General features: G+C 36.3%; 1 protein-coding gene and 1 long non-coding RNA gene across 2 annotated transcripts in view; one reads left to right on the top strand and one right to left on the bottom strand.

Moving 5' to 3' along the window:
• Positions 1-14539, top strand: part of LOC309487134 — a 175176-nt gene that overhangs the window by 146574 nt on the left and 14063 nt on the right. The window lies entirely within an intron of this gene.
• LOC309487109 (serine/threonine-protein kinase pim-2-like) lies at positions 3973-8015 on the bottom strand. The gene is made up of 10 exons (XM_082154656.1): positions 7972-8015; positions 7705-7799; positions 7496-7546; positions 6894-7275; positions 6612-6791; positions 5536-5613; positions 5244-5391; positions 5025-5105; positions 4329-4915; positions 3973-4102 (listed from the first exon to the last, which is right to left on the bottom strand). The coding sequence occupies exons 2-7, from the start codon at positions 7765-7767 to the stop codon at positions 5372-5374; spliced, it is 774 nt and encodes a 257-aa protein (XP_082010782.1). The 5' UTR covers positions 7768-7799; positions 7972-8015; the 3' UTR covers positions 3973-4102; positions 4329-4915; positions 5025-5105; positions 5244-5371.

The following is a 14539-nucleotide window of genomic DNA, read 5'->3' as shown; positions in this document are numbered from 1 at the left end:
CTTCACATTGTCCAATGAAATTTGAACTTCTTGTGCCAGATAACGATTGATCGGTGAATTATACATGACAAACATGCTTCATTGAATTATGTAATATCAGAGAAAGTCTAATGAGGGGAGAAGAGCCACTCAATAAACTTCCGGTTGCAGTTCCACTCTTGTTCCATATGAGGGCGCTCACAGGACGAGTGCAGAATGAAGTTCAGACAACAAGATATGAGTAGCATTTACTGTCCCAGAGTTTCATCTATCAATAAGGAAAAGGATCAGTGATGAGCTATCTGTTTATACAGGGGAAATAGTTGCATTATTATTAGCAATACAGTGGATAGAAGAAATAAGACCTGTGAAATCAGTTATTTGTTCAGACTCATGTTCATCATTGGCTAGTTTACAATACAGTCATTCAGAAAGTAGACCAGATATTTTATTGGAGATAATGCAAACAATGTACAGAATTCAAATGATGGGGATTACAGTAGTATTTTTGTGGGTGCCTGCACATGTTGGTCTCCAAGGAAATGAAATTGCAGATAAAGAAGCAAAAGAAGCAGTTAAAAACAATGACATTAATTTAATTGTTAATTTAAGTAAGAATGAAGTTAAGAGTATTATCAAGAAGAGACTAAAGGAAAGGTGGCAAAAACAGTGGGATAAGGAGAAAAAAGGTCGGTGGTTCTATAGAATTCCAAGGAAAGTGGGAGAGATGAGAATTGCAGGGAAAAACAGGAGAGAAGAAATAGTAATATCAAGGGTGAGATTTGGACACACAAGATTAAATAGTACACTTTATAAAATGGGTAAACATGATACGGGAAGATGTGATTATTGTGGGCAAGAGGAAACAGTAGAACATGTTTTAATGCATTGTCAGATATATGAGAATGAAAGAAGGTTGTTAATTCATGATTTAAAAAAAATAAAAATGCAGTTTATACCAAAGTATATTCTGCAAAATAACTCGAGAAATGAGTGTTATATTTTTATTCTTCAGTTTCTTGAGGAATCTAATTTGTGGGAGAGAATTAAAAATAAAAAATAAAAAAAGAAGTCGTCTTGATCCACACTCCATACCAGTTGGTGGCGGAAATACACCATTTTGTTGTTTGTCAACCGCCAATAAAATTCAAGAAGAAGAAGAGCGCAGAATGAATGGAGGTCTATGGCGCTAATACACATCAAAATCCACTTTTCTCAGGATATAATTTTTTGTCTAGTAATTTGAATGTTGTTTTCGAAAGGGGATGCAAAGAAATTACACATTGCTTGGTGTTAGATTTTTTAGAGTCACTTATTTGCTTTAAAAAGTCTTTCAAAATGTCAATGACGTCATACACATCGTACGACCAGAGATACTGCTTCACGGCAATCCTTCAGTCACTTTGGTGCTTTCGCGCTCTGCACTTTCTTTTCTCTCGAGGCTTCGACAACACAGCTGACACAGGTAAACACACGCGCTAGAAGAGTTTTTGTTTTGTTTTGTTTGTTTCTGGTCCCGCTTCGGATGCCACGTTGCCATCAAGCGGTATCTCTGGTCGTAATCAGTCCTTCACTGACCAATCAGCGTTCATTAGCAGAATGCTAGCGTGTTATGGGCAACAACAACTCAACCTGTAAGAAATCGAAAGGATATAAGTACTCGTTCATTCAACTTTCGACCTATAACCCATGTTGAACTTGCAAAACCTACAATCAAATTTGAGATTTTTCAACGGCAATCGGGTGAAAAAGACAAATTTAGCCGTCTAGCCCCATTGACTCCCATTCATTTTGCACTCATGGCGAGCGCCCCCAGTGGAACTCGGATTGGAACTACAACCAATAGGACTTAACACACACACACACACACACACACACTACTCTGGAGTTTTAAGACCCTCATCCGAAGAAAGACACACGCAACTTGACGCAACCAATAGCAACGCGTTGTGGCAACGACACCGACCTCAGATTGACAGAAACGTAAAAATAAACGTGAATTTAGGCTACTTTACTTTTGTACACATTGTCATGTTAATTATAATCAAATACATTTTGTTTTATTGACCAGGGGATCGAGTCTTTTTTTTGTATCATCTGGACATAAGTAAAACATATCCAAAATAATTTTTGAAATATTTGATATATTTTGGATTTTATGAGTTGTGACTCCCAGTTCTCGTTGCCTGATTAGGGACCAATTCATTAATCTGTTAACTGTTACTGGCCTATCTGATCTAATGTTGACAAATTATATATCATTCGAAAGCTTACGAACTCATCTAACCAAGTTGTGTTCCAAATTTGAAGTTGATATCACAAAACTTGAAGTTCCCGTGAGATTTTGTTTAGGCGTAATACCAAAAATAGCCACCAGGTGACATACATTCCATTGAATTTAATTGTATGCATTCTGCCGTAACAAATTAATACATTTCTGTCCAAATATCACTTCTGTCACAAAATATTGAACCTTGAGACTCAGACCTTTCTGACAATATTTTGTCAAGATTAGAAAAGGTTTTGATCATAAATTATGAAACATGATTACGCCCAAAAGGGGAGGAGCCCGATAAAAGAAATTTTAAACAATGGATGCTAATTACAAAGCACTGCACAAAACCAGCACCAAAAGTCGCATTAATGGGTATATTATAGCTCATTTATAAAACATTAAGAGACAGATTTTGAGATTGTCTGGTTTGAATGTTTAAAAAAAAAAAAAAAAATTTTTACCACTAATTGATTTCTAAGAATGCCTCATGTGAGCAAGATGAGATGAGCATTGTAGCTGGTTTTCTACTCTCAGAATATGATTAGGATGATATTATAATAAAGCTAATAAAAGATTTTACAGGATCCACCTCTTTAGTGTCTTCAGCTGAAGCTTGTTTCCGCCATATTTCATGTAGTATTGTGCATATTCACCACTAGGTGGGGATGTTTCCCTTCACATTTAGTTTAATTGAGTTGTTCAGCATTTCATTGAGTTGATTTGTGATTTAATTCACTGAGAATATAATGTATTATAATTGTCAATCTGCAAAATTGTACTCACTATATGATCACAACGCAAAAAGATTACATTGATTTAAAAATATTAAAAAGAAGAGTGCTGTTTTAAATAAATATTTCTAATAAATGTATATTTTTGAACTTAAATATGCAATCATTCTAGAATAAAATTTCAGATGGCACTGAGAGGCTTTTGCATCTGAACTCTTCATATATACATATACACCAGTGCTCCAGTTTTAAGTTTAGTTTGATAAACAATTATGGGAACTGTGTTTCTTTCCATTTGTATTAGGATGGAATAAAACAGTCAGCTGCGTTTAGAAATATGCCAAATGCATTGCATGGTAGCTCATTTATAAAACAATAAGCCGGTCTGTCACAGGTTGAGGGACATTGCGATTTAAGAGACAAGATTTTGAGATTGTCTGATTTGAATGTTTGTTTTTTTACCACTAATTGATTTGTAAGAATGCCTCATGTGAGCAAGACTCTGAGATTGGAGCTGGTTTTCTACTCTCAGAATATGATGTTGATGATGATATTATAATAAAGCTAATAAAAGATTTTACAGGATCCACCTCTTAGTTTCTTCAGCTGTTTTAATTCAGTGATGTATTAGAAGCTTGTTTCCGCCACAGAATAAAAGGTAATTGCGCCTTTTTATCTCACAATTCACATTTCTAAACTTCTTATATCCTGCAATTCTGACTTTTTGCTCATCATTTCTAGCCTTGATTAATTTGGAAAAAAATCATCCCTGCACAATGTCCATTGCATTGTGATGGTGGGAGTGGTCCTATGTGTGTGTATACAATGCAGTTTTCTCTAAGCGGTTCTCAGAATTGTGTCCTTGGGACGAGGGCACGTTAATTTATATATATATATATATATATGATGTGCATGGATAAATCATTTATAATAAATTATTAGTTCTTTATTGCAATATTCAATAAAAACAAGAATTGTCCATTTCATGGTGACTTTAATATGTTGTTCAGGCCAAAGTACAAATGTTGGTGATGCTTCATTCCCTTGTTCATTCGCTGGTATCCTTAGGCATGCTCCGCTTTTTCCATGGACTTCGCTGACTTGCACCTACATTTTCCTTTTGAGGAAATAGACATAATCAGGTTTAATAAGCTGGAAGGAGGTAAAAAAGACATATCACTTCACTTGTTTTACCATGAGGGGTCTATGAATTTTACAGAAATTTACAAAGTATTCTAAATTGAGGATAACAAACAAAGTAGCTTAGTTGAAGACCGTGTTTGTTTGTTTTTAATAAAACTGAAAATAATTGATCATAATAAGAGATCATTTTCGACAATTACCCTGAATATCTGGAGGAAAATGTGCGTCCCTCTCAATGTCTATGGTGGTTGCGGCCCTGGCTGAAGTTTTTACGGTGGAGGTCAGGAAACCAAGTCCTGCGTTTTCTCTTGAATTCAGCTTTCTCTTCTTCACTTGGTTTAGAGTCGGATACTGGAGGAATAAAAAATCATTAAGACACAATTGATGGAAACAATCAATATTAAGAGAGAACAAATTTTTACGTTCAAGAATTTATTTCTGGGGAAAAAAACAAATGAACGAGTATCCTAAATGTTTAAGAGAAATCGTCTCGGTTATGTATGTAACCCTCGTTCCCTGAGTAGGGAACGGAGACGTTACGTCGTGACGACCAATGGGGTTTCGCTTAGAAAGCCTCTCAGCTTCGAGTATTATAAAACGTGGCTTGTTTTCTAAGCGAAACCCCATTGGTCGTCAGGACGTAACTCGGTGTGACCACGAAAGGAAACTTAGTGTCTATGGTAGTTGCGGCCCTGGCTGAAGTTTTTATCTCGGAGGTCAGGAAACCAAGTCTTGTGTTTTCTCTTAAAGTCAGCCTTCTCTTCTTCACTTGGTTTGGATTCAGATACTGGTGAAATGAAACATAATAATTAAGATACAATTGGTGGAAATAATATATTAATAATCTAAAAGAAAACAGTATCTTTTGTTGTTGTGACGCTGGCTGATGTTCTTACCTTCAATGCCAGGAAACCAGGTCTGGAGCTTCCTTCTGAACTCAGCCTTCTCTTCTTCAGCGTGTTTAGAGTCAGAATCTACTGAATAAAAAAATAAATAAATCATTAAGTGACACAATTGGTGAAAATAATATACTAATATATATATATATATATATAAATGAAGGTCACTTGACTATAAAACGAACATTACAATGAACAAAAATGTGAAAACCTCACTACAAATAATCCAGAATAGGTTGGTTTCATGTGACGTCACGTTGCTGCTTCGCGAAATTCAGATGGAGGGCAGGAAGTGAAATAGCTGAGGATTTTCCGTCTGAAAAAATGGCCATGTTTTGTGTAGTTTACGGCTGCTCCAATCGTTCTAACCGAGAAAAGGGAAAGGGGTTTTATAGAGTACCAAATATTGTCATTCATAAAGGTGAGAAATGTAAAAAGCTCACAGAACAACGCCGTAAAAAGTGGATTTTAAACCTACGTCTGCGGTCGGGTGGAGCAGAGTTCTTACCTTCAATCCCAGGAAACCAGGTGTGGAGCTTCCTTCTGAACTCAGCCTTCTCTTCTTCAGCGTGTTTAGAGTCAGAATCTACTGAATAAAAAAATTAAAAAATCATTAAGCGACACAATTGGTGAAAATAATATACTAATATATATATATATATATATATATATATATATATATATATATATATATATATAAATTAAGGTGACTTGACTATAAAAAGAACATTACAATGAACAAAAATTTGAAAACCTCACTACAAATAATCCAGAATTGAAGACAAATGCTAATAATCCTACTCTGTCTGTAACTCTTCCTCACATCTGAAATCACTGATCGAGTGAATCTCCTGAAGTTCTCCATCCTACAGTAGATCATTTCTAATCCACTCATGTTGTAAGATCTGCTCTAACGTCGGGCGTTTAGTTGGATCCAGGGTTAGGCACTGGCTAATCAGATCACTGCATTCTGTACACATTTTATCAAGGAGAGAGAGAGCTGGTTAGTCATGACCATGTGACACTAATGTTGGCATCTATGAAAACAGCATCTGAAACATGATTAATATATGGTAAAGTGTTCTTTATCTTTACTTTAAAGGTGAAGTATGTTTTTTCTTCTGCACTAGTGAAACATTGCGAAATTACAAAATAAAGCATATTTTTAAAAACCTACGTCATCACGTCATCCCCAACTCAAACATCACAAACGCAGCTCTTACTGGTTCTTGTGAAGGCATGTTTCAGGTCCAACATATTAGGAATACTTTTAACTGTGTTGCATTTGTCTTTATGAACATTTGTCTATCTGAACGGATGCATGATGATGCTGTATGGTATTAAAGCATGCTTTATAGCGTGTAGCATCACAATCTGTTCACTTTGACGAGTTCATGACCTGTTTAATCTCCGAAAGTAGAAATGCAGTGAATTTTGGCTTTCACTTCTGTAACTAAAGCTACATTTCTTATAGTATTTAACTATATATCAAAAAATGTTACATACTTCACCTTTAACTGTGTCTGTACTGAGCCTTTTGCTTTATGTGTGTGTTTATCGATGTTATCAATATCATTCACTCACCGTTGGATAAGCTGGTGTTCTGAAATGTAACTTTGGCTTCTTTGATTTCCGCTGGATTGTGAAAAGGAGGACATGCGTTCACTATCTCGTACAGCAACACTCCTAGAGCCCACACATTTGCTGGGATGGCGTGAAATCGAGGTTCTGTGAAGACTTCAGGAGGGCAGTAATCCAGGACTCCTGTAAGAAAGACATTTGAGCATTGTTGAGCAATTTTTTCAAAGTGTCAAATAATCAGCAAGTCATTACATCCAGGTTTCCACACACTCCCAAAATGCTCACCGATGTAAATGTAGCTGTCGTAGCCATCACTACTAAGCAGCTGACCAGAGCCAAAGTCTATCAGCTTGAGCTCTAACGTGTCTTTCTTCAACAGGAAATTGTGTGCATGAACATCGTTGTGAAAAACGTCATGATCAATGCAGTGTTGCACTGCCAGCACAGCCTGTCGCATGATGACCCGTGCGGTTGTTTCGTCCAGTTGAGGATTACGAATGATGAAGTCCAGCACGCTCTCGCAGGGTTCGGGATACTCCATCACCAGGGTGAATTTTCGAGGGTGCTCAAACCAATCGTGTAGTTGTATGGCGTAGGGGCTTATGGGTTCTTGCCTCATCATTAGCAGCAGAGCCACTTCTGTAATGAGAGGTTCGGGATGCCCAGGCTAGAGAAAAGAAAAGAAGACAGAAGATTAGCTGGGTAAAAATCTGAAGAAAACGTCATTTTTAAAGGTACTTTTCTTTGATCTTTGTAGATACGATCAACAGAGCCTTTCCAGGCTTGTTTGTCTATTACATTTACACCTAATGCTTCCTACAGGTGTATTGACTACAGTAATCAGCACTTAAACAACTAAATACAAATTCAGCTTTTGGCCAACTTACAATAGCAAGATAAAAATCTTTGGAAGTCTTGCGCATCCGCTTGATGGCAACCTACAAAAATGAAAAAAGAAACACACTATTCAATAACAGCGCCTGACCTTGCACATAACATTTACGATTTGAGCATCTAGTATTTAACCATGTGTATTAAATATGTTTTGATGCATGCAAGAGCAAAATGTTTATACAATTCAACAAGACTGCTTTACCCTTTTGCCATCAAATTTGCGAGTTCCCTCGAACACTCTTCCGAATCCTCCGGATCCAATCATCTCTCCCGCGTTATAGAGAGACTCAAAGGAGTCTGAAAAACAAACAGAAATATATGAGCTTGCTAGATCCTTTGTTTTATATTAAAAATATCAGTGCAGGTCAAAAAAAAATATATTAATATTCTCTGAAAACAAGCCTCAAGATATCTTTAGTGGAAAACAAGACGATAATACTGTTTAAAACAATAATGGCTGCAGATTTACCATGATTTGGCTCGACGCCGGAGTGATCTGGATCAGAATCTGGCTCTGAGTCCAGATCTAGAGAGTCCAGATCTAGTGGAGGAACGAAAGGCTCTGAGTCCAGATCTAGAGAGTTCAGATCTAGTGGAGGAACGAAAGGCTCTGAATCCAGATCTAGTGGAGGAACGAAAGGCTCCACAACATCCACTGCTTTACTGTCAGAACAGCAGCAGGACAGACTCGTCCACAAGTTCCTGAAGAATGAACAAATTCTTTCCATCTTCTTATGTTTTGTAGGTTTTTCTGGAAAAAAAAAGGAGAAATATTTAAGCATAAACAAAAATTAGAAACATCTCTGACCTCACATTTAACAATGATATAACTTCCATTTGACTTTTAATACAGAACTCTATTCAGGATCATGCGTGTGTTTTCGGGTGTGTGTCTGACAGCGCAAGTGAGTTCATGGCTAATTGGCTTAACAAAAATATATTCTAAGAACATTTTGTCCAACTAAAATATTTAAGAAAAATTTGGCTAAGAAACTGTACATGTGACCAGACCTTAACTTGTCAAACATTTTAAGCAGTCACCATTCTGCCTTATTTCAGTCTCACCTGTGGAGCTCTTGATCACATCCTCCATGGCACCCGGAGCAGTCGGGACGTCTGAAGTCTCGACGGGAACTTGACCAGGCAGTGGAGGACACGTCCACAATTGGAAGCTGTCGGATCTGGACAAACTTCTGGTTCCGTCACTGCCCTGTTCATGTTGGCTCTCAGATCTGTTGTTACTGCTCCTCTTCTCGATGATGTGGGTGCCTGTGCTGCTAAACCTCGACGACAACCCACAAAACCGCCACACCACATCCCCCACAGAGCTGGACAAAGATGGTGTGGACATGATGCCCGGTGGAGAATCTGTGTAAGCAGCTCCACTGGATCTGCATGAGGCTGGAATATTCCAGACATTTTTGATAATATTAATAATCAATGTCAGTGTTCACACCAAAAAAATGCAACTTTCTGTTTTAAGCAGTCATCATTCTGCCTTATTTCAGTCTCACCTGTGGAGCTCTTGTTCACATCCTTCATTGCACCTTGAGAAGTCGGGACGTTTGAAGTCTTCATTGGCTCGACCGGAACTTGACCTGGCAGTGGAGGACACATCCACTCTTGGAACATTTCTAATAATATTAATAATCAATGTCAGTGTCAGTGGTCACACCCAAAAAAAATGCAACTTTCTATATTCAATGACAAATAATTTATGAAGTTTAATAAAAGCCTATTCTGACCTCTGTGAAAGCGTTTGGATGAAGTGGACGGACGTCCATCATCTGATTCTGGCCTCTGCACCTCTCTCTTCCTCTGAGCCGGACCTGTGGACACAGAAATAAACTCACAAGACAGAGGGGTTAAATATCCAGGAATAATCTCCCGGCTCGGGCCTGGCATCATCCTTCAAACTGTAAAAAAAAAAACAATACAAATACAATACAATAAAATACAATTCTCCTCAGAAATACCCCTCCCAATAAAACAACAACAACAACAACAAAAAAAAAACTCCAAACTCCCTCTAAAATCAGAAAAGAACAATCAAATAGAAGTGTCCTCAGAAATAATATGATAAAACTATAAATAAAACTATGTAAATGATTATATCCTCCGATCTCCTTCTAGAATAAAAGTATCCTCTCTGAAATCCTCCAAACAGTTCAAAATCGCAAGATCAGCACAGCAAATATTCAGTCTCAACCAGCAGAAAGTGATCTAGCGATTTGTAGATATTTGCAGACAGAATTCATAACACGTCGCAATAACGAATTCAAATCACGCGTTGCTTTAGCAACACAGCATTATTCCAAATACCTGAAGTCGCGCGCGTGAGCAGAGCGCGTGACCGCACATCGAATCTGGAAACAAACTGAATCAGGACTGAATGTTATAATAATAATGTATCTTAACGGCTTAGCTAAAAATTTGATATGTTAAAGCATGAAATAAGGTACCACGAATCAGTGAATTTGAGTTTGATGTGTGTATATTATTATTATATCAGTAATAAAAAAAATATATAATTTTTTTTAATGTTCAAAAAAGTATTTAGACATTTATGTCAATGCGATTCAGAGACGAATACTAATGTCGTCCACCAGAGGGAGCCACAGAACAGCAAATTAAAAGACTATGAAAATTGTTCAATAACTTGTAGTCAAAATAGCATACTATACATTCATTATAGTTTCATAAAGTTGAATAAAGCCCAATAATGAGTTTGCAAAAACTTACAGACCATGAATTTTTATTTTTTTATGATATTGACAACATATTTGTCAAGTTGCAGACATGACAGAATGTATGTCCAACTGAAGAAGAGGCACTATATTAACTGTCTACTTTTATATAGTACATATATTAATACTTCCATAAAGAGACACTTAAAAATTCATATTTTATTTGAAAAGAGACATGTCCATTGTATAACTATCATCAACACAAGCCATTGTGCTTGAACACCGACGATCGCCTCAAGTTAAACTGCAGTGTTTCATTTACCTTCTGTGTCATTGCCCACAACGCTTACGTGACAGGACTTTGAAACAGCAAACAGCTAAAACAATAAAAGGCATGACTTACATCGCATCCTTATTTTTTCTTCGTTTTAACACCCTGAGAAAGGATTTTGTAAAGATAAAACCGATTTTAAATTCAGAGATATTGCGGCTGGTTTTACCTTGAAAGTCGAGAACGGTCCAATCACACAAGACAAAAAAATATAAAAAATAACTTTGATTCGCTGAAATCAAAAGTGGGAGGGTCTGACACAAGGCCAATCTGAAACAAACCAATTAGAGCTCGGCCTCAAGTCACATGCGTTTAAAAGAATGACGGCACAGAATAATTAGGCACGTTGATTTTCTGATCATATTTTTTTTCTCCAGGCACATTTTACCAATTCCAAACCACATTAATCTTAATAACTACTATTCTTTTTGTATTGAATCATTTATAAGTGATATATAATTGTTCATGAAAGCTGGAAATGAAAAACGCCTTGTATTCAGGTGTGCATAATTATTAGGCAAGTTTTCTTTTACAGATAAAATAAGCCAAAAAAAAAAAAAAGAGAGAGAGAGAGAGATAGAGGAACCCCCCATAATTAATTACTATTGTTGAGCCTTTACCTCTTTTGTGAATACTGACCAATTAAACGGTCCGTGTACTTTTTGATCATTTCATTTCCTGTTTGGAATGGAATAACGAGAAATGAAAACCAGCTCGTTTATTCGTTTTTTAGTTTAGTTTAAAAAACGAAAAATTAGATTTTGGCTCGATTTTTCATTTTTCGTTTGTGATTTACAAATCGGTTTATGGGTTCGATGTTTCATTTGCACACGTGGGCGGCGCTGAAATGTCCCTTTCATCTGATTGGTCAAACCGCTCCGCCTTCAGTAAGCTACGAGCTTTTCTTTCTGTCAGGCAGAATAAGAGTCACTACGAGTGCGGCACTGACAAATGCACTTTAATAAAATAATGTCTGAAACCACCACTCACTCACTGTTAACTACGCACAATATTTGAAGCAGAAATATGTTGCTGGTCACGTAATTCGTGCTGCTGCGACTTGCAAGCGACCCCAATAATGTGAGCCACAGTATTAGCCTATGACAGATTATTTTAGCATGATTTCCCATTGATTAATACAGTGCAAATAGTTCCGTCTCTTTGGATAAAAGGGTAGCGGAAATAAAAATCAATAATAGGCTGTACTGTACCATGATACAGTAACTGTATACTGTCCGTAACATTTAGGCTACCACTCTCGCCTTTTATTTACACCAAAAGGCAGGTAGGCGTGTGTGACATATGTAGGCTATAAATAATTTAGAAAATTTAATAGAAACAAAATTTATATTTATGAATGTAAGAATGTATAGCCTACTCAGTTCACATAAAAAAATTAAATAAAATAAAAAAGAGACAGAAATTAAGAGAGAAGCTAGAATCAGTGACCGTACATTAATACTGACAAAATTACCAGGTTTGGGATTCATTAAAATCATGTCGGTTGAAGAGCACGGCATTTAAAATGTTATTGGTTTTATTATAAAACGAATACAATTTTATTACATACTGAATTGGTCGATGTTTCTCTGAGTTTTCTTTATTATGTTGGCTTAAGAAATCCAGCAAATATTTAAACATTATAATTATTATTATTTATTATTATTATTATTATTATGAGAAATTGACTCTCTGAGTCTCTGAGAAATTGAGAACTTTAATGCTTCATCAAATTCAGCTCAGACCTTCAGACTGGTCTGACTCGCTTATATCTGTTCTAACTGGTCAGACTTACTTTCCCAAAAGATCCATTGACTTGCGATGAAGGCCGTAATACTTAATGCTGTCCACTAGAGGGGGTGACAGGATAATACTGTAAGTGTTTTCTACTCTCTTTCCCTGTTTGCATCAGTTTAAATGACAAATAAATGCATGAATTTCATTCATAAATAGGCCATATCTGTGTATCCACTCTCTAGCTTATTTTAAGATAATGTTATTCACACTGATTTTTACAATTTAATGTTTGTCCATCTGGAACTTTTATTTGTCATGAGCTCTAGCCTATATTTTAAGATGTAGCCTACTAGAAAAAAAATGATTCAACAACACAAACTCAGTTTTTACTCTGCAAATTTGTTTTCCTTTCAAGTAGGCTATAGCCTAAGTTATCCTGCTTTTTGCCATGGCTTGCCATACTGCCCAGAACAAACAATATTTTCTCCACACAAGATGTTTAAAAACCCTGCATGTAGTTTTTGTGAAGACAAGCGCAAAGGCAAGACAAGCGCAAAGGTTCCAGTTCTGTTTAGGCTATTGTAGTTTGTAATGCTTGTTATGTTCCTAAATTTATATAGGCCTAACACATTTAAACTATCTATCTATCTATCTATCTATCTATCTATCTATCAATCAATCTAACTGACTGAGCTTTCTTTGTGAAAAATAGCAGACCACCTTTTTTAAACTGTTATTTAAAACGGTGGTCTGCTATATTTCACAAAGGAAGCCCATTTGTGCGGTCGTTGGCGTTAAACGAGAAGGACATTCTGAATATGAGCCTACTGTAAAATTAGCTGGCTTACAGTTTTTCTCAGTCGCTTTGGTGCATTTCTCACATCACTATTTACATTTGCACAACAGTTAATGCAGTTCTCAAAACAATTAGTACAAACTGCAAAACCTAGTTGATAACCTGCAAAAGCGTGTCACTTGCTCAAAATGGATAACTCATTCCTCAAAAGCAAGTATTCATGTCAATGAAAGTGTCAGTGTCATCAAGATGAAAAGTCCTGACACCATTGTTTATGAACAAGATAGTCAAATGGCTTTGTCATGTTTTCATTGTGACAGTTTACTCTGTAAATGTTTTCCAATGCAAAAAAGTCAGATCTTGGTGACACTACCTGAAAATGCTCAAGACAGCACTATATACTGTTTGCACAGCCATTTGAAAAATACAGTAAAGTGACACATTACTGTATTTAGTGAGGTAACTGAGTACAAGACACTGAATATGTATGTTTCACATTTTTTCTACATATGCTCTTTGCTATTCTAATTTGTTCACAGCATTCTGCAAAAGAAAAAATACACCCTTATTTACAACAAACATAAACTCCCTTTGGGTAGAGCTGTGCACAACTGGAAACAATTTTGCAGTACATATTGGAACTGAACATACAACATACATAGTACTGTAATCATTCATGCACATCCAGACATTCCTCTCTGTCTGGCCACATAATTTCATCTACATCACAACGAATATCATCTCTTGCAATGCAGCAAGGAAAGTATCTCCTCAAGTGGCGATTAAAAAAGATTTAAATAAATGTGTAAAATTAGCTTGACAGATTTTGACAACTAGTTCAACATTTTTGTATGCAATGACTCAAGCAATGAAATGAGGACTATTTATGGAATGACTATTCAGCATTCACAAGTATAGTTAATTTTGACTGACATGACATAAGCAAATGATAATGTTATAAAACAGCAGAGAGTTGTATGAAAGCAATTGATGCATGTCCAAAAGCATTTGCAATTTGTTGGAAGGAATGAGAAACTGCTACTATGATGTGCACAAATGACTAAATGTTGTGGAGGTTGAACTAACTGTTGTGCAAATGTAAATAGTGATGTGAGAAATGCACCAAAGCGACTGAGAAAAACGGTAAAAATGTGGATTGATCAGTGCAGTTATTCCAGACGCCTCCCGATGCTATTCGTATTGGAATTGTGTAATCACAGATTATGAACAGATGTTTTCAGAGGTGGACAAAGTAGGCTACACAACTTCCTTACTTGAGTGAAAGTACAGATACTACTGGTCAAATATTACTCTGTTACAAGTAAAAGTTGTAAAGACCGATTTTTACTGTAAAAGTACAGAAGTACTTGTTTTTAAAAGTAAATGTCAATGCATTGTTTTATTATTGTTGCATTGTTGTGTGTAATACTTACAGTACCTTATGCCTCTGGATCTATGGCTGCCTACCCTCATATCAATATCACAT

The sequence above is a fragment of the Leuciscus leuciscus genome (genome assembly GCF_965113295.1).
Source record: "Leuciscus leuciscus genome assembly, chromosome: 22".
NCBI lineage: Eukaryota > Metazoa > Chordata > Actinopteri > Cypriniformes > Leuciscidae > Leuciscus > Leuciscus leuciscus.
The sequence above is the reverse complement of the archived record's forward strand: the minus strand, read 5'-3'. Positions and strand labels throughout refer to the sequence as shown.

Bases quoted from the DNA above. Each gene is read 5' to 3' on its own strand.
- LOC309487109 (XM_082154656.1), bottom strand. From the start codon at position 7,767: ATGATTGGATCCGGAGGATTCGGAAGAGTGTTCGAGGGAACTCGCAAA. The intron at 7,547-7,704 runs GTAAAGCAGTCT...TCATTTTTGTAG, and splicing joins GCAAATTTGATGGCAAAAGG to GTTGCCATCAAGCGGATGCG. The intron at 7,276-7,495 runs GTAAGTTGGCCA...TCTTTTCTCTAG, and splicing joins AAGATTTTTATCTTGCTATT to CCTGGGCATCCCGAACCTCT.